The sequence below is a fragment of the Uloborus diversus genome, chromosome 5, assembly GCF_026930045.1.
Source record: "Uloborus diversus isolate 005 chromosome 5, Udiv.v.3.1, whole genome shotgun sequence".
In the NCBI taxonomy this organism is placed as follows: Eukaryota; Metazoa; Arthropoda; class Arachnida; order Araneae; family Uloboridae; genus Uloborus; species Uloborus diversus.
In genome coordinates, this window is record NC_072735.1 from 164,920,799 (window position 1) to 164,942,108 (window position 21,310).

The 21,310-nt window shown below is 32.9% G+C and overlaps 1 protein-coding gene across 1 annotated transcript in view; it reads right to left on the minus strand.

Moving 5' to 3' along the window:
- The window catches only part of LOC129222029 (protein C12orf4 homolog), a 45,457-nt gene that overhangs the window by 9,377 nt on the left and 14,770 nt on the right, over positions 1 to 21,310 (minus strand). Inside the window, exons 3-9 of the mRNA XM_054856446.1 lie at positions 20,468 to 20,616; positions 17,521 to 17,702; positions 12,699 to 12,798; positions 11,938 to 12,062; positions 8,247 to 8,347; positions 8,055 to 8,139; positions 1,199 to 1,320 (exon numbers count right to left, since the gene is read on the minus strand). Coding sequence (XP_054712421.1) covers positions 1,199 to 1,320; positions 8,055 to 8,139; positions 8,247 to 8,347; positions 11,938 to 12,062; positions 12,699 to 12,798; positions 17,521 to 17,702; positions 20,468 to 20,616 — 864 coding nt within the window. The remainder of the gene's footprint in view (positions 1 to 1,198; positions 1,321 to 8,054; positions 8,140 to 8,246; positions 8,348 to 11,937; positions 12,063 to 12,698; positions 12,799 to 17,520; positions 17,703 to 20,467; positions 20,617 to 21,310) is intronic.

Below are 21,310 nucleotides of genomic sequence, written 5' to 3' on the forward strand. Positions count from 1 at the left end.
AACTGAGCTTGCCGGAGATATTTACCTCACTTAAGTCTTTAAAGTAAAATTTGCTACTTCTTGTGAGTAATTTCAATTGTATTTTTTTCTTTCTTAAAATTTATGACCACATCTTATTAATTAAAATATTGTAACAATTTTAATTACACTTGAAAGCATTGTGTCTTAACATAAGCAGATTTTGTTTTTACATTTTCATGTTAAGTAAAGAAAAATTCTTCAATTTTAGTTTTAATATACACTTTATAACAAAAAAAAAAAATCACTGAGGAGTTGTCAGTATGACATGAAATTTTACATACAAGAGAAAAACATTGAAATAACATTGACACATTAAAAGCAAAGTGATCATTTACTGCAGGAAAAATCCCAAATAAATGGTGATTTTAATACCTGTTTGATCCATCCTCTAGCATGAAATGTGCTAGGCGATACTGGCAAGCATTGAGGTTTAAATGTATTTTACCATGTCCTACGTCATCTTGTTCCACATTTAATGTATAGGCATCCCGAATTAGATCAAACTCAAAGGCCGTCCAACTTACCGTTCAAGTCATCCCAGATGTGCTCGATCAGTGACAAATCAGGGGATCGAGCTGGCCAGAGAAGGTGACAACGTAAAAGAGGAAGTCCTCGGACATCTTTGCTGTGTATGACCAAGCATTGTCCTATTAAAAAATATCTCTTGGAAGCTTGGCTATGAGTACTAAGACAAGTGTCTGAAGCGTGCCACAAACATAGCGTTAAGCTGTCATGGTGTTGTGGATCAATATTAGGGGTGACTGTGTTTCATATATGACAGCACCCATAGCATCGCCTTAGCTGTGGATATCCAATATTAAACCCCAACACGATGGCAGCCTAACGGTACACTTTTGCAATGCTTCAGTCAAATGCGATGGCATTCATGGCAGGACTCTCAGGAGCCATTTAGTAGCAGGACAATGCTCAATCTCACACAGCAAGAATGTCAGGGGACTTCCTCTTCCACATTCCAAGCAAGAGAGAAGGGGTTAAATTTTATGTGAAGTTTAAGCTGTAAAATTGTGAGTGTTACAGCAGATTAAAATACTGTAGCCATGTATATTGTAATCATTCTAGGTAATAAACTGTTATTATTGAATGTTAAAAAAGATTTAAAATATAAACAATACAGAATCAAAACATTACAAGTACCTCAAATAATGAAATAACATACCTCTCTTTATACCAGTATAAGAATTTATTCTGTTATCAACTAGTAAAACAAGCCCACTTAGGTTATTGGAATACAAAGATATTGCGGTTTGAAGGCGTTGAGGTTGTGGAACTACAATACCACTGAAATAAAACAAAATTTTGAGCAAGTGAAAAAGAAAAAGTATTCATAATGTTCAATTTTTATTTTGAATTCATTTTATAAGATCAAAATTTTAGCCTTTTTGTTAATTAAATTTGAAAATAAGATGCCTGAAAGCTTTAAACAATGATTACTGATGAAAGTTCAGTAAATAATATTCTTTATTAAAAGGTCAACATTACTTATAGGTAAGTTTCAGGTACAAATTAATTTGATCCTCAGTAAAAATCAACAGTAAAAGTTAATACTAATAATCCTCTTTTCGATAGTGTAAAAAAGAGCAAATGACAACAACTTAAACAATTTTACTTCAAAAAAGTTTTCTACATTTTAAGTATTTTTCATTAGTCCACTGGTCAATTAAAAAAAGTAATAACAACAAAATTAAAGAAAAGCCAAAAAAAAAAATTTTTTTTTTTAAAGCTATGTTTAAAGGAAACAAAATAAGCAAAAATTCACAATTTGTTATAAGACACAGGTCCAACCCACAACATTAGCTCTAAATATTTCAATGAAGACATTGGTTTGATTGCAATTATAAATGATAATTCCATTCAATATTTATTTTCTTATTGTTCAAATATCAAATTTAAAAAAAAACTAATCTATACTAATAATATAAAGAGAGAGGGCAGATTTTTGTGTGTTTATATGTTCGAGGTAATTTCCGGAACCACTGCACCTATTTGAAAAATTCCTTCACTATATGAAAGGTGCTTTCTTACTGAGTAACAGAGGCTATAATTCGAAAAAAATCCAATAAATAGTTCTTTTTTTATTCCAATTTAGGCCCAAATTTCGCGTAAATTGCCTATTATTGGCTATTAAAGAGGTGAAAAATTACTTGCACATATTAATATTATGTATCATTGAAAAGGGAAGAATTTCCGCATTCTTAACAATTTGTTTCAATGCTCTAACTTAATTACAGTGGGAGTAATTTGCGTTTTTAGCTCGAACGTTTTTAGGCTTAGCTGAAATTTAGGCACTACTTTCTGCATTAAATCTATCAATAAAAAGTGAAGGAATTGTCTCACAGTTTTCTTTTTGACAGCATTGGAAAAAGCGACATTTTTTACTCCAGATCACTCTGCGTTTGTTTTAGTTTTTAAGTCGGCCATTAGACAGTGACTGCAGTGCCCCCTATAGTTCGTTGGAGTTGCGAATACTTTTCATTGTGAATAAAAAAAAATCGTCTGCACATATCTTTATGTAGAAACATAAATGACTTCGAGTTTATTCGCAACTCCAACGAACTATAGGGGGCACTGCAGTCACTGTCTAATGGCGGACAAAAAAAGTAAAACAAACGCACATGGTAACGAAGAAAATGCTAAAAGTGTTGTGATTTTTGTTCGTATGTATGATTTTTTTGCTTTATTCTTTTTAAATTAATTTTCAAATTCTTGTGGATATTCTGGCCCACGTAGAAAGAAATGAGAATTCAAGAAGCATTACTAAACGTCAAAGATTAATGCAAACTACGTAGTTCGTAGTTCTAAGCAGCTATTTCCACGATGTTGAATTCGATATTTATCAATTCTTGATAAAACTAAATAATAATTGTGGCCTGACAAGAATAACAATTAATGCTAGAAAATTCAATATGACATTACAAATTATTATCGAAAGAAGATGATACTTTTTTGCTTTGCTTGGCTAGCGCTTATTGTTTTGCATTTGCAGCTGAGTTATTTCTCTCAAATTCCCCAATCGGTTAATTTAAAATTTTTCTGTTTCGATTTTTCTAATTTCTGAGTTACGATTTAATTATGTCATGCTATGCAAATCATCAACAAAATTCTCACGGATATATGGTGGTAGTTTTATTTTCAGTTGATTGACCATTATTTCTTTTTACTTATCGAATTCTGTAATCTTACTACTATTTTATTCCACTCATGATAAAAATTAAAAATGGTTTAACTAAAAACGCGAAATCTCGCCAAGGCTACTTTGCTCGCACAATACTAAAACTATAACCCTAAACAAATTTGGCGAAACCTTTCAGCTGAGAATAAAGGAATAAAGTAAATTCTTTCTCGGTTAAACATTTTTCATTTTGTTCTACAATAATATATTCAAGAAAATATTTTGCGTACTGTCCATTCCAACTAAATGATGCTGTAAAATATGGTTAGTTCAATTAATTTAAGATTTTAAAAAAAACCCATATTCTTACACATTCATACAAAACAATAAAATTTTTTACCTTGAATAACGTTATCCAAGTTTGTTAATCCAGTTTTGGCTTTCACCATTTTCAATCAACTCATATTTTAGAAGGAAATAAGGAAAACTAACATTATTTTGAGAAGCTCGAGAATACTACTAAGGGACGAATTAATTTCTGTAGCTGAAAGCAAACTAAGACTCATCGATTGCGTTAACAAATACTCAGAACAAACTGCCTGTGTTTACGTCAACAGACACACGTGGAACGCAACGTGGCAATGTTTTAGTTTCATCGGCAGTTTTGTAAATCACCGCAAGGTAGCGTATTCGAGCGCTGGAGTTGCGAATTCGCCAAAAACTTAATACCTAAATTAAAACTTTAGTGTGAAAATAAAAACAAGTCATATCAACAATTATTATTACACAGTTAAAACCATAGCTGCGGAGTCGGAGTCTATCTCATTTTGGGATAAAGGAGTCGGAGACGAATATCCAAGAATCCAAGTCGGTCATTTGTCCTTTGTGTATAAATTTTTGCCAAAGCTACGAAGTCAGAGTCGAAGTCGGGGAGTCGGAGTCCGATTAATTGTCGGGCACAAGAGTCGGATTCGGAGCCAGGTTCCGCTAAATTTTTGAAGTCGGAGTCTGGCGTCAAGAGCTGTTTCCAACAAAATTTGTTTGAAAAAATCCGCCTTCAAGTACAGATTCTACATTGACTTTCAGTTTCCCCGTAGGCGCTAATGTTAAGGGATTTGAACTGTTCAAAATTGAACGGAAAATTGTTCATATCAAAAAGATATTTTACATACAAGTTTTTCATCAAAAGCTTTTTCTTACAAAGTTTGTTTGAAGCAAATTCGCCTCACAGTTCAGAATTGCCTTGAATTTCCCCGTAGGCGCTAATGTTAAGTTTTTTTTGAATTGTTCAAAAATAAACAAAAAATAGTTCAAATCAAAAAGTGAAATATGGGAATGAGGTGTCCTCGCCGAGGTCTTTTGAACAAAAAAAAGTTTTTTTGAATCGGACTATTCATTCAACAGTTATTAGGGGGGACAGACAGACAGACGGACAGACTTTTTTCCCCCATCTCAATACCCTACATTCCAATTTTTAATTTTTCGATATTTATTTAATGATTTTATTTTATTATTACTTTTTTTAAACTTTTTTTTTGTTTTTCGCGATATTTTTTAAGATGCATTAAGCTTTCTTTCATGCTTTTTTCTTCTTTTTCTAACTTTTACTGGGAAAGTAGGCTAAAAAGGGAAAAAGACTGAAGATGCAGAACTAAAATAAATTTGTTCTTAAATATGGGACATAAAATTTATAATAAAATAATTAAACTAAATAAATATTAGGGTTTGTATTATGTTATATATTTTTAGCATTCAACAAAATTTTTGTTTCAGGAACGTCATTTAGGGAGGTCAGTGGGGTCGATTCCTCCCCTTCCTGGCTTTAGAAAATTAATGCTTAACTATACAAGTTTGTGCGATATTTGTTGTTTTCAGATAAAATTTGCTTTCAGTATACATCCTTCGCCAGCCATCCCCGGGGGAAAAATAAAAATTATGGGCCAGCTTTAATTTTAATCAAGCAATAAAAACGAATATTGTTTTATTGGTTTGACAATTTTTTACCTCCTTTTTCCAAAATTTTTGTCATGGAAAAAAAGGGGAAAATCCATGCATGGTAAACAGAACATTTTTATCAAAGAAAAAGATCTGTTACTAATGATTCTCTGTGCATAAAAGGGAAAGCATGTAGTTTCACTCAATCCTCACCATACAACAAAACTATTCATTCGAAAATGGTTCACGAAATTGAGAGTGAGGGGGAAGCACCTGGCATCAAATGCCTGCATATATCTCTTTCTCCCTCCCCCCTTCCTTTGATCAGGCACCCTGAGTACAATAACTTACAGTAGATACGCCGCATCGGTATAATTGCCGTACATAGAAAAGAATAAGTGTCTGTTAAAAAAATTTTTTAGGTGTTCAGAAATACCGCATTGCCATAAACGCAGCATATAAAAATTATGAGCAACTCCTTGATATTGATGATATATCAAAGTAGAAAATACACAATAAAAAAAAACAAGAAACAAAAATACAGTACACATTTGCTTGTAGCTCTTGACCCCAACTTTTAAAAATGTAAAGAAATAAAAACGGAATCTCGCATTTAAATTATTTCCGATTTTTCTCCAAAAATCGTGAACATTTTGCCCATCTAGGTTTTGTCAGTTTTTTTCTTTTTTTGCAAGGAAAGGATGAATTTTTATAAATTTTATGATCATGTTTACGATTTAGAATGAACAATAATTATATTTATGTATGAAAAAAGTTAGTTTTCTCAATTATTTTTGAAGTGGTTCGTTTTTGCGAATTTGTTATCTGTCGCTTTTATTTTGTACTAACATCAGTAAAATATGTATAGTGTACAGGATTTTCATTTTTAGCTTCCTTAGGTTCCTTTTAAGGTTTTACATTGCCTTTCTGTTTAAATAGACCTCCATTTCACTTGTAATCAATGTTACAAAAAATTGGCAAATAGGAAATTCGGCTTTTCCCACACTTTTTGAACAGTCGGCCGTTTACTTTAATTAAAGTTACAAATTGACGAATAATACTATATAGTTGCATCAGAATGTGCCACCATCTATTTCTTTATTGTTTTGTTGAAACAGTATGACTGAAGTCGGAGCGATAAAAAGAAAAGTCGATCATAAACGCTGCAACATCAAAAAAGTCAATTACGAAAATTTAACTTTTAAACGTGCAAACTCTGCGGTGTTCCTTCCAGAAATTGCTGTAGTCAGTCAATGAAAAGCTCAGGATAGACTTGTTTCTTTCGCTTTTCAAAATTAAAGCATGCATAAAATTATCGGTGCGGTATTGTAAAAGTAAGTATTAATGCACAATTAGAAGTGCTATACTAAAGAAAGAAAAAGAATGAAAAAAAAGAAAAAAGTAGGAAAATAAGGAGAGAGCTCTAAAAAGTAGGAAAAAGTAGGAAAAATAGAAACTCTTGGGGGTCTGCAGTTATGTAGGCGTTAAAAAAACTGAAAAATTAAACTTGCTTACTCATTAAAAGCATTAATGATTCTAAAGCATATGTTTAGGTTTGCATGCAACTGATTGAAAAAAAAATTTTTTATTGAATTTTCTAAAAATCATTAGTTTTTCATTACACTTTGACTGAAATGGCTATCAGTGATAGCCAGTGATGTTTCGGTTGGAACACCAACTATCAGATGTGATGGTGCATGTCCCAACCATTGAGAAGAGATAACATAGAAAGAGTGGATACCTTCATTCGTGAAGCAAAGACCCCAAGTCACATGATAGATTTTAAAGCAAAGCATTGTAATAAATCAGGTTTCTTCTGCTAGTTTCAGCCAAAACATGCCACCCATTCTTCGTTGTTGAGTCATGTGACTTGGGGACTTTGCCTCGGCTTTTGCTAAGCCAATGATTGGACCTGCTCCCTCCATTTATTAGTTCTTGCTCTAAGGTCCCAACAGTTGCCATACGATGAACATTTGCAATTTTGGCTTGGTAGTCAAAGTGTTAAAAGGACCTGACTAAAGAATTACTAAGAATACGAAGTAAATATTTATAGCCAATATTTAGATGAAATACTATCCTTTTTTACTGGAACATTTCAAAATTATAAACATACTGTGTTTTAGTAAATTACTTTTAAAAACCATCCAAATCATTCATTAATTAAAATTATAAAACTATAAGGTTAGAAATATGAAAGTTTACAAATGTGGATAGTAAGCACAAATTGAGAGAAACTGCCATTTTCTCACAGTAGTTATATTTTGAATTGTTAATATAAATGCTAAACACAAAACATCTATTCTAGTTTTAAAGTATTGCAAATGAAGAGAGAGATATCATTACCAGATATACAGGGTGTACAAGAAAGATATTTATCATTCTTTACTTTAACAACAAAAAATACTAACAGGTGAAAAGGAACACATTTTGCTCAAAAAGACTGAAAAACTCTTCTGGTAATTGCCTGAAGAAGAGGACCCTAATTACTAGCCAACTGAGTTAAGAAAAGAATGATGACTGAACAGGAGAAAATGTAGTGCATATTACGGTTAGCCAAAACAAACGCACTGATAACCTCACAAAGAAACCTCCTTTCAGATGTACCATAAATATCCACCAAAATGTCACAGTTGGTGGATCTTCATGGTTGAAATTTCTTTGCATGATTATTGGTGATTTTTTTTCTGCTAACCACAACAAACAAAGCACTTTCTCCTGTGCAGTCGCCATTTTCTTTTCTTAGCTGAATCGGCCGGCAATTAGAGCCCTCTACTTCAGGCAATTAATGCCAAAAATACTTTCAAACTTTTTCTTTCTTTCGCAGCAAACTATGTTTTATTTCACCAGTTAGTAATTTTTATGGTAAAAATATTTCTCGGCTACCCTGTATTAATATTTCTTCATAACAATTTCCCAAACTAAAAATGCCTTGGAAAGTAACTTATTTAAAATATGGATAGACAAGTACCTAACTTTATTCAGTTTATGCCTACAGAGATCCAAAACATCAGCCGAAAGCAGTCTCAAGTTATGCATCAGCTTTAGCTGTGAGCCTAACATAAACGAATACAAGTAAATTTATTTATCATCAAATGAAAATGCAGCATGAGATGTATTCTACAATGTGCTACAACTTTAGTTTCCAACTGAAAAGGCCTACCTAGATGAATGGTAAAACTCTCTTCCATTCGCTGCGGTTGAGGAACCCAATCAGTGTCATTATCAGATGGAATTGCTTCAGAGAGTGCTCGAACTCTTTGCCTACATAGATATTTTCATAGGTTAGAAATCAAGAATGTACTAAGAGAGTTAAACATTTGAAAAAAGAAAGACCTCTAAAAGGTTGAACATTGTTACTTAAGGTAACATTAATAAAAACTCTTTATTAGCAAAATGTAAGTGCTAAGACAAACAGGATTATTGAATTGAATCTCAAAAATATCAATCCACAAGGGATATAATTTAGTAAAAGTGGAATTTTTTTCCAAAATAATTACATATTACCTAAAATTATACAGGGTTATTCTAAATTGTTTTTACAAATTTATAAGGGTGATAGTACCCATTAGGATAAGCAACAATTACATAGAACATTGAATCGCATTCCACTTGGAGGCAGAAAAGAATATTAAAATCCCAACTAGAACTTTCTACAGTCTTACAAAAGCTAATGAACAATACCAAAAGTCGCACAATCAGATTTATTGTTTTGTGAAAAATTCACAGAAAGCGCTTAAGTATTGACCATGGGTGTTGTTTTACAGGTGACCCCAGCGAAGAAACGACTGGCACACCCTCTCGAAGTTTCCTGGTGTTGTGTAAATTTTGCCCTCATCAACAACAGTTCTTGCCACGAAATCTTCAAGAAAGTTCACAGCCATCTCTTTTGCTAAAGATTTAAAGCGTCGTCAGAAGAAAAAGTCAAAAACTGATGTCAGATGCAATTATTTGCATTGCTTCACCTCGCAGAAATAGTTTCTACTTTCTTCTTTTTTACCCCTCAGAATGGAATGTGACTTTGCATTTATTTGTTGCTGTATTTATTCATTGTAATACAGCATTCCTTCTGAATGCAACTAGAACCACCTTGTGTAAGTTAATGAAATACAAATACAAAAGTGACGACCAGCAACAGGCTCTGGGCCCAGTTAGGCTGGTCCTAGTCAACTTACAATCCCCAGTGAAGATCAATGGCCCTCTTAAAACTATCTACTCCCTTGCTTATTCCATTTCTTCCGGTAAGCTGTTCCAAGGTTCCACTACCCTGCTAAATAATAATTTTTTCTAATTTTCATGTTAGCCTGAGATTTAAATAGCTTAAAACAATGACCCCTTGTCCTGTTTTCAGTGCTAAACTTTAGCCCCATAACATCTTTCGTTTTAATAAATTTAAACGACTGAATCATGTCTCCTCGGTCTCTTCTTTAGAGGGAAATATTTTCATTAGAGGGAATAAAATCTCCTGTGGGAGCACAAGTTTTGTTTCTCAACTGTTTTGAAATGAGTTAGACACATATGGATTAGCTGCAAACCAGTGTTAGAAATAAGTGGTCGTTAGTCACACTTTGGGACCAAAAATTTTGATTTGGCGCCTTAAAGCTTTAGATTACATTGAAGCCTTTCTTTCAGGACTCATTGTGATTAAGATTTGTGATTGGCCAGAAGAATAAATTTATGTAAGTAATTTTCAAATGTAATCAATTTTTTACTTAAAAAAATCATTTTCTTTTGTATATTTTATAAATATGCTATCATAAGTGTGTAGCACAAAGCTTCTCAATTAGTGGCCCACTAGATAGTTGGGACAAGGTTCCTAGTGTGCCAGGGTATTTTCAAAATTGCAGAATAGGGAAGAATATACAGATATAGTAGGGTAAGACAGAGGTTATAAAACAGATTTTATTCAATATTCTTCAAAAATACTGACCGAAATTGTTTAAATACTTATCCCACTGGGAAATTAGTTGCATAGTTCTGTGCTCATAAAAGTCCTTTGACTGCTGCTGGCACCAATTAAGCACGCTTACTCCTTTACTTCATCTTCCAAATGAAACCAGTATCCTTGAATTGCCTACTTGAGTTCCCCAAAGATGTGGGATCACATGGGGATGGATTTGGACTATAAGGGGGACAATCAAGGGAGGTTATAAGGGAGGTTCAAGATTTCTCACTTGATTTCCGTAAAAGTTTTTTTTTTTGCATTGGCTGTGTCTGGTCTCAGTAAACTTTAACCTGCTGTCGTGCTGTTGCACAACAACACTAGACCAATGCAACAGAGGAACTTTTTTGGGAAATTTAATTGGGAAGTCTAAAACCAGTCCTTATAGTCCAGATCTATCCCCATGTAATCCCACATCTTTGGGGACCTTAAGAAGGCACTTGGGGGACAACGATTTCATTCGGACGATGAAGTAAAGGAGTGCGTGCGTAATTGGTTCCAGCAGCGGCTAAAGGACTTTTATGGGCACAGAATTATGCAACTAATTTCCAAGTGGGATGAGTGTTTAAACAATATGGGTCAGCATTTTTGAAGAATGTCGAATAAAATCTGTTTTATAGCCTCTGTCTTGTTATTTATTGACTGCCCTTAATATACAGTCGGACCTCCATATATCGAAGTAGCAAATTGCCGGAAAAAATTCGATACATAAAAATTTTGATACATAGAAACGATCTTATTTTATCCTAAAAATCTCCTAAAACATTAAAATTAAAGCTAATTTTTGTGTATGAAACCTAATTTCTAATTTATATGAGCATCGGATTAATTGAAAGTTAATTTTAAAAATAACAGAAATTACATTTTTGCGCCTTCATACATCTTCATTCTTTATCAACTCAACATAATCCGCAACATTAAGGGATTTTCGTTTTGACAAATCGAGAGAAAAGTAAAAAATTAATCTACTTAACTTGAATGATTTTTACTGCAGTTTAAACAACTAGGAACGATAATCAACAGACAAAAGGGATAAGTTGAAACTGATTTTACAATGTTACTGGTTACAACTAAGATATTTGAAATAAACTTGAAGGAGTTTAAGAATTCTAGAACGAAACAACGACCTATCTACACACCCTTCAACCCCAGATTCCTTATGAGTTTCGTAGCAACCTTTAGTGTACATAATTTTCTCCCCTAACCTTTATTTTTCATGAGTCAAACAGTCTAAAGAGGAAAAAAAATCTACGAATGTCTCGAAAAAAAAATCGATATATAGAAATTTTTTCGATATATAGAAACAGTTTTTCTATGTAATGAACATAGAAATTTGCTGGGATTTCGATATATAGAAAATTTCGATATGTGGAAGTTTGATATATGGAGGTTCGACGGTATTTGTACATGTGCAAAATTTTCCGACAGGGTGCACTATGTTAGTTTTATTCATTGAAGATCTATAAAAACTTTTATTACTAAACAATGAGACATGATTCTTGAAAGGTAATCGTCATTTGTGAAGTTTTGTTTAATTAAGCTAACAGACAAGGTGAATTTTTTGCAAAAACTGGAAAAAAAATTTTTTTGAAATAAAGTTAAAAGTCGTTATTGAAGTTGTCTACAGAACACGTCTTACAAAACTAGATTTAAATAATGCTGACATCATTTACAAATAATGTTTATGCATGAATGATATAATTTTTTCAATCTATTTACTGCGGCACTAAATGATCAATTGTGTACAGGGGCAGATACAGACTAGCAGTTCAAAACAATTAAAAGCTTATAATATTTACACTATAAATTTCTAGTAATAAGTGAGCCAAAATGATAAGAGCAGAAAAAATGCAGTAAAAGTTAATGTTGAATAACACTAAGAAATAACTGAAAGGATAATTCTTAAACTTACAAATAACCTGGTGATCCAGAGCCACTTTGATAGTCTTCATGCACTTTAATCACCCACTCATGAAATTCTCTCTTTTGAGTTTCTTTCAAATTTCCTATTTTTTGTTCCCAATAATCAGTCATACTCTAGAAATAAGAAGAATAATACTGTAGAAATATAAAAGGAGAACAAGGTGGATGAGCAAACTGAAATAGTTAATTTCGTTTACTTATTCAATCATTTATTAAATCACTTACGTATTCCTTTATTAATTGATTAAATTACATTCAATCATTTAATAATTTACTTATTTATTCATTCACTCCATTTTCATATTCTATCACTATTTTATTCACTCGATTTATTTTTCCTCTTATATTAATTTATTTATTTATTGGTTCATTGATTCATTACATTTTAATTTATTCATTCATATTTTTATTTATTCAATCATTTGATCAGAAATATTTTCTACAATTGAATAGAAAATATTTCACAAGAAAAAAAATTTCATTTTTCATCTTGCCCCATGAAAAAAAGGGGGAAAATTTCCACTTTTTTTTTTTTTTTTTTTTTGAAAGCATAAATTAACAGCCAAAAATAAAAAATGTTTCAATGCAAAACTTATGAAAAATAAATCGTTCCTTTTGTATGTACTGCAATTTTCAAAACAAATTTAACATTTGTTAATTTTGAAAAAAACTACCTGAACATAACTATTTCACTTTGCCCCACATTCCCCTACTTTTACTTAAAAGCACCAAATTGCTTTAGAAACATACCTGAGTTTCAGCAAAATGTCTAATAGCCATGTCATTAATATCTTGATCGGTGAGAGATATTCCAACTTTAGGAACTGCTTTTTCCGTTTCATCAGACTGCCTGCAAGAAACGATTATGCAAAATTCTAAGAAAATTCTATCTTTCTACAGAAGTTTGGTAAAACCTTATTTGGAGTATACTGATCAGTTTTGGTCTCCTTACCCAAAGAACAATATTGGAAAGTGTTCAAAGGAGGGCTAAAAGATTAGTAAATGGGATTTCTTATTTAGAGTATGATTCCAGGCTTAGAATGCTTAATATGTATAGAATTGAGCAAAGGAGGGTAAGAAGGATATGATTCAGTAATTTCAGTAATTTAACACTAGAAAGACTGAAATTTTCTGTACACTTGGAAAGACTGAAGGGACCAGTGTAGTTCCTATCCATTTTTTGGGTGGATTCTTTTAAAAATAATTCCTGAGTGAGTACATGTGACCGATGCATCTTCTTTTATAACCAAATAAAAATTTAGTACATAATTATTTTCAGTTTTTCTATTTTTACTTGCCAAAAGGTAGAATTAGTTTCTGCTTCCACCAGCAATGGCTACCGTTTGGCTGGTAAGCAATTGGTACTGTTTACAGCATTTGAATGTCCAACCGGCTGCATAAAGAGAAAGTTACGGGTGAAATTATAGTGAATAGCTTTTTTTTTATTAACACGATTTTATTAGCTTCACCTGTATATATGTATGTATGTATGTATCTTGTAACGGAGTCTTGCAGCTCAAATTTCGCCCACTTCCCGCAATCGGATTCTTTTGAAATTTGGCACGGGACCTCAGACTCGATGACAATGCAATATTCTATAATCAAATTAATTAATTAACTCTTTTAATTGTTAGTTTCCTCCAATTTTAATCAATATTTTGGCATAAATCCAACAATGTGAAAAAGGAAGAATTTTAAAAAATACATTAAAAAATGCTCGCAAAAATTATTTAAAAATATCTACAAAAACCTTTAATTTTTCTGCATCAGACAAAATTTGTTCCAATGTTCTAAGGTAATTAGAACATGAAATATAATTGTTTTTAACTAATTTCATGCCAAAATTTAGGTGAGCCTTGAATTGGAAATTCATTGATGATCAGACCATTGTTGAACAAAACTTTTATTCAAATGCATCTGAAATTTTCAAAGTAATATAAATATGATTTCCGCAAACATACATCGATGACTCACAGTAGCTTCCCATCGGGGTGCCCTTGTCTTAACTTTAAGAAATTACCTCGCACTCGTTTTATAAATAATTTCGTCGCCTGATAATTCTCCAACATAAGACTAAAAAACAGAAAAATAAAATAATAGTTTAAAAAAAATAAATAAAATTAATTTGAATTCTGAAATTTTGAATTCAAATTATGTTTTTCGCAATCACGAACTGAGACAGGAACCTACTCATTGGAGTTATTGTTTCTAGAAACGGCTCCTGCCCCCCCCCCCCCCCCAAGCCTGCCTCTCCTCCTTGCACAAGTAGAGAATTTTCGGAAGCACTGAAATACAGTAAAGAATTGAAAAACTTTTTCCTGGGCAAAGGGACTGAAGGACTAAGGTAAATGATTTAAATATTTATATTGAGAAACAGGCTTGTAATACAAAAAAGAGATGTCAAACTGTTTTAACTGATTACTTTAATTGATTAAATTCTTTTTAAGACAAGTGTGTGCCGTCAGTATACCTTTATTAAGAAAAAAGAGATTAATTACTCTTGACGTAAAATGTAGTAAACCTTTGCAATTGTTTCGATTGTGTTCTACAAGGGGAACAACAGCCCATTTTGAAAAAGGTAAATTAAGTAGTTCCTCCTAATAGCGGACACCTCCCAGTAACGGACAAAACTTCTAGTCCCTTGACTGTCCGCTATTCGGAGGTTTCACTGTAATACAAAAAAGCGTGGGGGGCTTCTTATCAGTTGTCTTGAATTTCTTCCATTTGTTGTCCAAGCAAAAATGTATAAATAGACAGCACCCCACGCTTTTTTGTATTACATTAAAATTAAGTGATTGGTCAACTATTATTATCCAAAGATTATTTTTCACTTTTTAGTTCATTTTGCTACAAAAGCGTGTTTTTTTAGTTTTTTAGACTATTATTTTATTTTTCTGTTTTTTAGTCTTATAATGGAGAATTATCAGGCGACAAAATTATTTATAAAACGAGTGTGAGGTAATATCTTAAAGTTAAGACAAGGACACCCCAATTGGAAGCTACTGTGAGTCATCGATGTATGTTTGCGGAAATCATATTTATATTACTTTGAAAATTTGTGATGCATTTGAATAAAAGTTCTGTTCAACAATGGTCTGATCAGCAATGAATTTCCAATTGAAGGCTCACCTAAATTTTGGCATGAAATTAGTTAAAAACAATTATATTTCATGTTCTAATTACCTTGGAACATTGGAACAAATTTTGTCTGATGCAGAAAAATTAAAGGTTTTCGTAGATAGTTTTTAATAATTTTTGCGAGCATTTTTTAATGTATTTTTTAATTTCAATTAGGAGAAAGGAAAAAATTATCTTTTTTTTATTGTAAAATAGCTTAGGGGCCACTGTGACTCCTCACATCTTTCTAAATATAAGGGTCAATATGTACAGTAATATGAGGAAAATGGCTAAACAAGCATTCAAATAATGTAAAAAAAACAAAAAGTCAGAAAGTTCCATTAAGCTCTGTTGGATATTATGTGAGTTATTGAACAACAAACTACGCGGGGGGCCACACAGCCCCCTCTGTCTTATTAAAATGGAGAATGTTTATAGGTTAAATTTCTGCACAGATGGCAAAACCAAGGGTCATTGTTAAAAGCTTTTCAAATCCGAAGCTAATCTTGAAATCAGGAAATATTACCACTTCAACCAGGTTGTAGACATTTGGAATAGTTTACATGAAACATCTGTTACTTGCAATGGGGTTAATAGTTTTAAGAGGGCTTTCGATCTTCACTGGGGATTGACAGGGGTTCCCACCTCCCCCTAAAAACCAAAGACCACCTGAAAATGAGAAAAATAACCCTAAAAACAACCTTCCTAAAAATTTCAATGGTGCAGTCTGTGCCATGACCCCCCCCCCCCCCCCTTAGGTGGGCACCCCTGGGAATTGATAAACTGACTAGGACCAGCCTCAGCTAGGCACAGAGCTTGTTGCTTCTCTTTTGTAACTGTATAAAAGACAAGCAGTACCCGCACGGCAATGCCCGCGTTAAGAACTTAAAAGATGTCTGTTGAATTAAAAAATTCCACGCCCCCCCCCCCCCCCCGCTTCTGATGTAAAGTGATCATTTTTCTTCAACTAAAATGTGTACTAACCTTTTCAAAAAACCTATTGAAGTTTCTTTGGAATTTAAAACTATTCACCAAAACGCATAAAGATTAACAGTAGCTTTAAAACTCAAAATAATCCTTTAACTGTATTGCTTAACACGCCAAGCAACCATGCTACCATAACCCTGCCCTCTAGCGAGTGAAGCAGTTTGTTTTCTGCAATTTTAAATGTTTTGCCAAATAAACAATACTATAATAAAAACGTTATAAAGAACAACCACAATTGAATAATACGACAAATCAAAATATTTTTAACGAAATAACTATCTTCAATTACATGAACAAAACCAAATGTTGAAGAAATAAAAAAACAAAACCCAATAGAAAAAACTAACAAAATCAAATTATGTACATGAATATCGAAAACAAAATGCATTCCAAATTCTGTTTGCTAACCACACTAGCGAAGTCGATCACGCGTCTGAGCCGTGAGGCATAGTTCCTCCTTATTGACAAAGTCAACCTGCACCCCCTCGATGAGTTAACTTACCCCGCCATCCATAGGTGACTGTGCAGTAAAAAAAGTGGGAGGAGGGGCAAAAGAAATGTGTAGGGTTAGGAGGCGTGGCCGCAGAAGCTGTTTTTATTATTTTTATTTTTTTGCCTTATTTATTTTATTTTTTTGTAGAATTATGTTATATTAAAGACTTTTAACATTTATGATTCTATAACTCCCAAAAAATGGGATGGATGACCACCTCAGACTCTCCCCTTACAATTCAAAGTTCGATTTCTATGAAATAAGATGAAAAAAGCTCATTTATTTGGAATCTTTAGTTTCCACTTTGGTAAAATAAATCAATCGAACCTATAAAAAATCGTTTTTCAATTGATTATTAATTTTTAACTCTGAAAAGTGAGAGGGCAAGGTCTTTTTAGTTTTGAAAGTGAGGAGGCAGTTGCATCCCTTCCCAGGTTCGAGCCGCCTATGCCACGATCTATTACGAATTCCTAGAACTAAACAATTAAACATTTAATTTGAAATTATTTTGGTGAATCTGATTTTTTAAAAAATAGCCAATAGCTTTTCTCAATACATGGACTATTCAACACAAAAAGAATTTTTCAGTTCGAACCAGTAGTTCCTGAGATTAGTGCAAGGGTGCCCATATGGGGGGCAAGGGGGGCTCAAGCCTTCCCCCTTCCTTTGAAATGAGAACTTCCTTGCTTTTAGTGCTTTTTTCATTGCAAAAACGTATAAAAAATTCTTTTCCACCCATTAATGAATAAGTTATTAAAAATATCAAATTTTAATATCTCTAATCTGTACTAAAATCGGTTTGCATGGGGAAAATTTTTGAGCCCCACCCTTAAAATTTTGCATTTGGGCACCCTTGGATTAATGCGTTCAAACAAACTCTTCAGCTTTATATTATTAGTATAGTTAAGGTATACCATACCTTTTTAATATTTTCAATACAAAAGAAAACAACAGAAAAGGTAAAGAACATTTTACCTCTTCTGAAGATCACGGATGTCTTTATCTCTGGCCTGAACTAGTTCCCCAACAGCAATAGCATAAGAGTGTTCCAAATTAAGCATTGTCTCAAGTGCAGGAGAATGAATTAATTTGTGATACATTTCTGGAAATGAAGCACTTTCAGTAATGTCTTCTAAACTGGCATATTTCATATGTTCCTGAAACAGTCACAATTTATTAAATTATTTTAATTTACAGTCAAAATGTGTATATATATATATATATATATATATATATATATATATATATATATATATATATATATATATATATATATATATATATATATATATATATATTTAATAAACAAGATGAGCTTCAGACAATAGAGCTTCAGAATTTTTCAGCTTTAATCTAATGTACTTCTATAAGAATAGAAATTTTACATTAAATTTCTTTCTCACAATTTAATAAAAAATGCATTGTAGCTGAAGCACTTTAATGATAGAGTACAACACATAGGGGAGAATCATGAGGAATGGGACAGCTGCAACAATGTTGAAATAAAATGTGAGAAAATATTTTTAGCTTGTCCAGGAGATATAATAGCCTTAGGCTTTTGATTGCTTCTAATCTGCTACACTTACAGGACAAGCTAGAAGTAATTAATTACATTTTATTTCGGTAAAAATGCATTTGTCCTATTCCTTTCACCCCCCCCCCCCAGGGGTGTGCATGGGGAGGGGGAAGAGAAGGGACACTGTTAAACCGGGCGCAAGCCTGAAGGGGGCCCGAAATTTTTTAAATAAAGGATGAAATATATGTACAGATGTAAACAATATGAAGGACAGACCGTAAAAGTCATTTGCAACAGACACAAAAATTTATGTGCATGCCCCTACCCCTTTCCCCCCACACATATTGACGCCTCAGTGCAACAGTAGATAACTTAGTGTTATTTCTGGGGATTAGATGTCTTAGTGTTGCTTTCAGGCGACAATATACAGAGCGGTCCAAAAATGGGTGTACCCCCATTTATTTTCTACCTTATATAAGTTACGTTTTAGTTACCTTGAAATCTTAAGAATTATACACATCGGTAGAGCACCATTCATGTTGAAACACAGCTGAATTCTGTGCCATGTTCTAGCAGATGCTTTGTGGAATCATTGGGAATTTGGAGATGTTTTGCCGCAAAACACCTGTGACACATGGCACAAAATTCAGCTGTGTTAAGATGTGGATGGTTCTCTGCTGATGCTTATACAAAAACAAATGTGGGGAATATTTCAATAATTGGGAATCTGGCGCGGTCCTTTCATTTTTGGCATAAATAATTTTATTTTGGTAACTCTGCTGATTTATAGTAATCCTATGTGAATAGATGTTTCCGATCTCTTTGTTTTGATTTGCAAAGAAAAATATCTATCGCGCAGGCACTGGAGCCAAAAAGTGACGCCAATGAAGAAAGATCGCCAGATTCCCAATTATCGAAATATCCCCCAAATATGACGACCAGCAACAGGCTCTGGACGCAGCTAGGCTGGTCCTAGTCAGTTTATTAGTCCCTAATGAAGATCAATGGCTGGCTATCTAGACCCATGCTCATTTCAGCCTTTTTCTGGTAAGCTGTTCCAAGTGCCCACAACCCTACTAAAGTAGTAATTCTTCCTAATTTCAAGGTTTGCCTGAAAGTTGGATAGCTTAAAACAATTATCCCTCGTCCTGCTTTCCATACAAAAGTTTAACTTATTAACATCTTTTGTTGAACTGAAGGAGAGTAATGGAAGCTTTAAGCACAGATTGAAGCATAAAATGAAGGGGAAATATTTAACACTCACCAAAGCACATCACAATATATAAGCAAGAGAAAAGATGGAATAACAACTTTAAAAAAATAAAAAAAATAAAAAAACAATATGTTGCCATGTAACTATGTAACACAGCAAAACTTAAATGTCAAAAAGTTATTTAAACATTCAAGGATGAACTTAAGTCGTCAACTTTGATAAACTTAAGCAACTGAATAATGTCCCCTCTCACTCCTTTGCTCCAGGCTATACAAATACAAAAGTGATGACCAGCAACAGGCTCTGGGCCCAGCTAGACTGGTCCTAGTCAAATTACAATCCCCAGTGAAGATCAATGGCCCTCTTAAAACTATCTACTCCCTTGCTCATTACCACCTCTTCCGGTAAACTGTTCCAAGGTTCCACTACCCTGCTAAAATAATAATTTTTCCTAACATCCATATTAGCCTGAGATTTAAATAGCTTAAAACAATGACCCCTTGTCCTGTTTTCAGTGCTAAACTTCAGCCCCGTAACATCTTTCATATTAATAAATTTAGCCCATTAAGTCTGGTATCATAATCTAAATCTGAAAATTCCCTAACTAGCCTAGTATCCCTTTTTTGTACTCTTTCCAACAAAGAAATATCTTTCTTGAGATGAGATCAAAACTGAACAGCATACTCCAAAAAGGGGCTTACCAAACATCAATACAAAGGCAGAAGAACCTTTTTGGGTTTCTTTGAAATAGATCTATTGATAAATCCAAGCATTATGTTGGCTTTGTTACTTGCAATGCTGACTAAACTTGAAGTCCTGGTTTAAGACTCCCAGATCAATAACATTTTCTGTCAGACTAATGACTGAATCCTATAAATAATAACTTATATACTTATTTTCATGACCTAACTGTAGGAATGACTCTTAAGGCGTCAAGGTAACTGTGTGTCACAAACATTCAACCATAACATTGAAAATAAAAAGGGCCCCATCTTCAGACAACTCTGTATATGGAAATTAAAAAACAGCTTTGTTTTAATCTTTATGAGAGAATTACAGACTTTAAAAAATATTTAAAATTTAAATAAATTGCACGGGCCTAATATATTTAAAACATATTCTAGCACAAAAACCTGTATTATTTTCTGTGAAGATTTTTAAAAATATTACGGCATTTTATAACAAATTTTTACCTCCTTAAAAGCCTTTGTCCATTTTTGAATAAGTAAATCAATATCAGCTTCATCAAACTTTTTTGTTTTTTCAATGGCTTCAGAACTAAGATCATCATAGTACTTTGAAGTCTCTTTTGATGCAAAATCATCCAAAGCTTTAAACAAATCTAAGACGAAAAAATAAGTTATAAGTTGAATGAAAATCATTTTGGTTATCTAAAAATATTTTGAAAAACAAGGGGCGCTATCGCCCCCTGCTCGCTAACGCTCGCCAACCCAGTCCTTCGGATCGCTACGCTCGCTCACCGGTCACCAAATATTGGTCTAGTTTTATCTGTATCAAAAAAAAGTAGTTTTTCTTTTCTTAATATGAATATCATAACACTTATGATTTTCATACATTTAAAAGGGGACAATTACTTGGACATGCAACTCGTGCATTGGATTATTATAAAGCAAAAGTTTGCAATATCATTATCTTTTGAGAGAAGTATGCAAAGGAACATTTTTGTACTAAAATTACAAACATAATATAATCTTTCTTTCCTTCATTTACTGAATGCAAAAGAAATTGCAGCGAAAAAAAAAAAACCCACAATGTTAACACACTTAAAAACATTTCATAGTCATTAACTATACTATGTTCAGTGTCAAAATATGTGTATATATATGTTTCAAAATGTCTAACAGTTGCAAAGAGCAAGCAACTTCTGACATTCTCTGAAAGCTGATTTAGTAAAAAAAAAATGTTAGAATGAGTGTTTTAAAAGTCAAGAAACCAAATCCAGTGGCACGACAGCTTATGAGGGCCAAGGCCTACTGTACCAATCTCACTCCTTCTAACCAAGGGCTCTGGGGTAG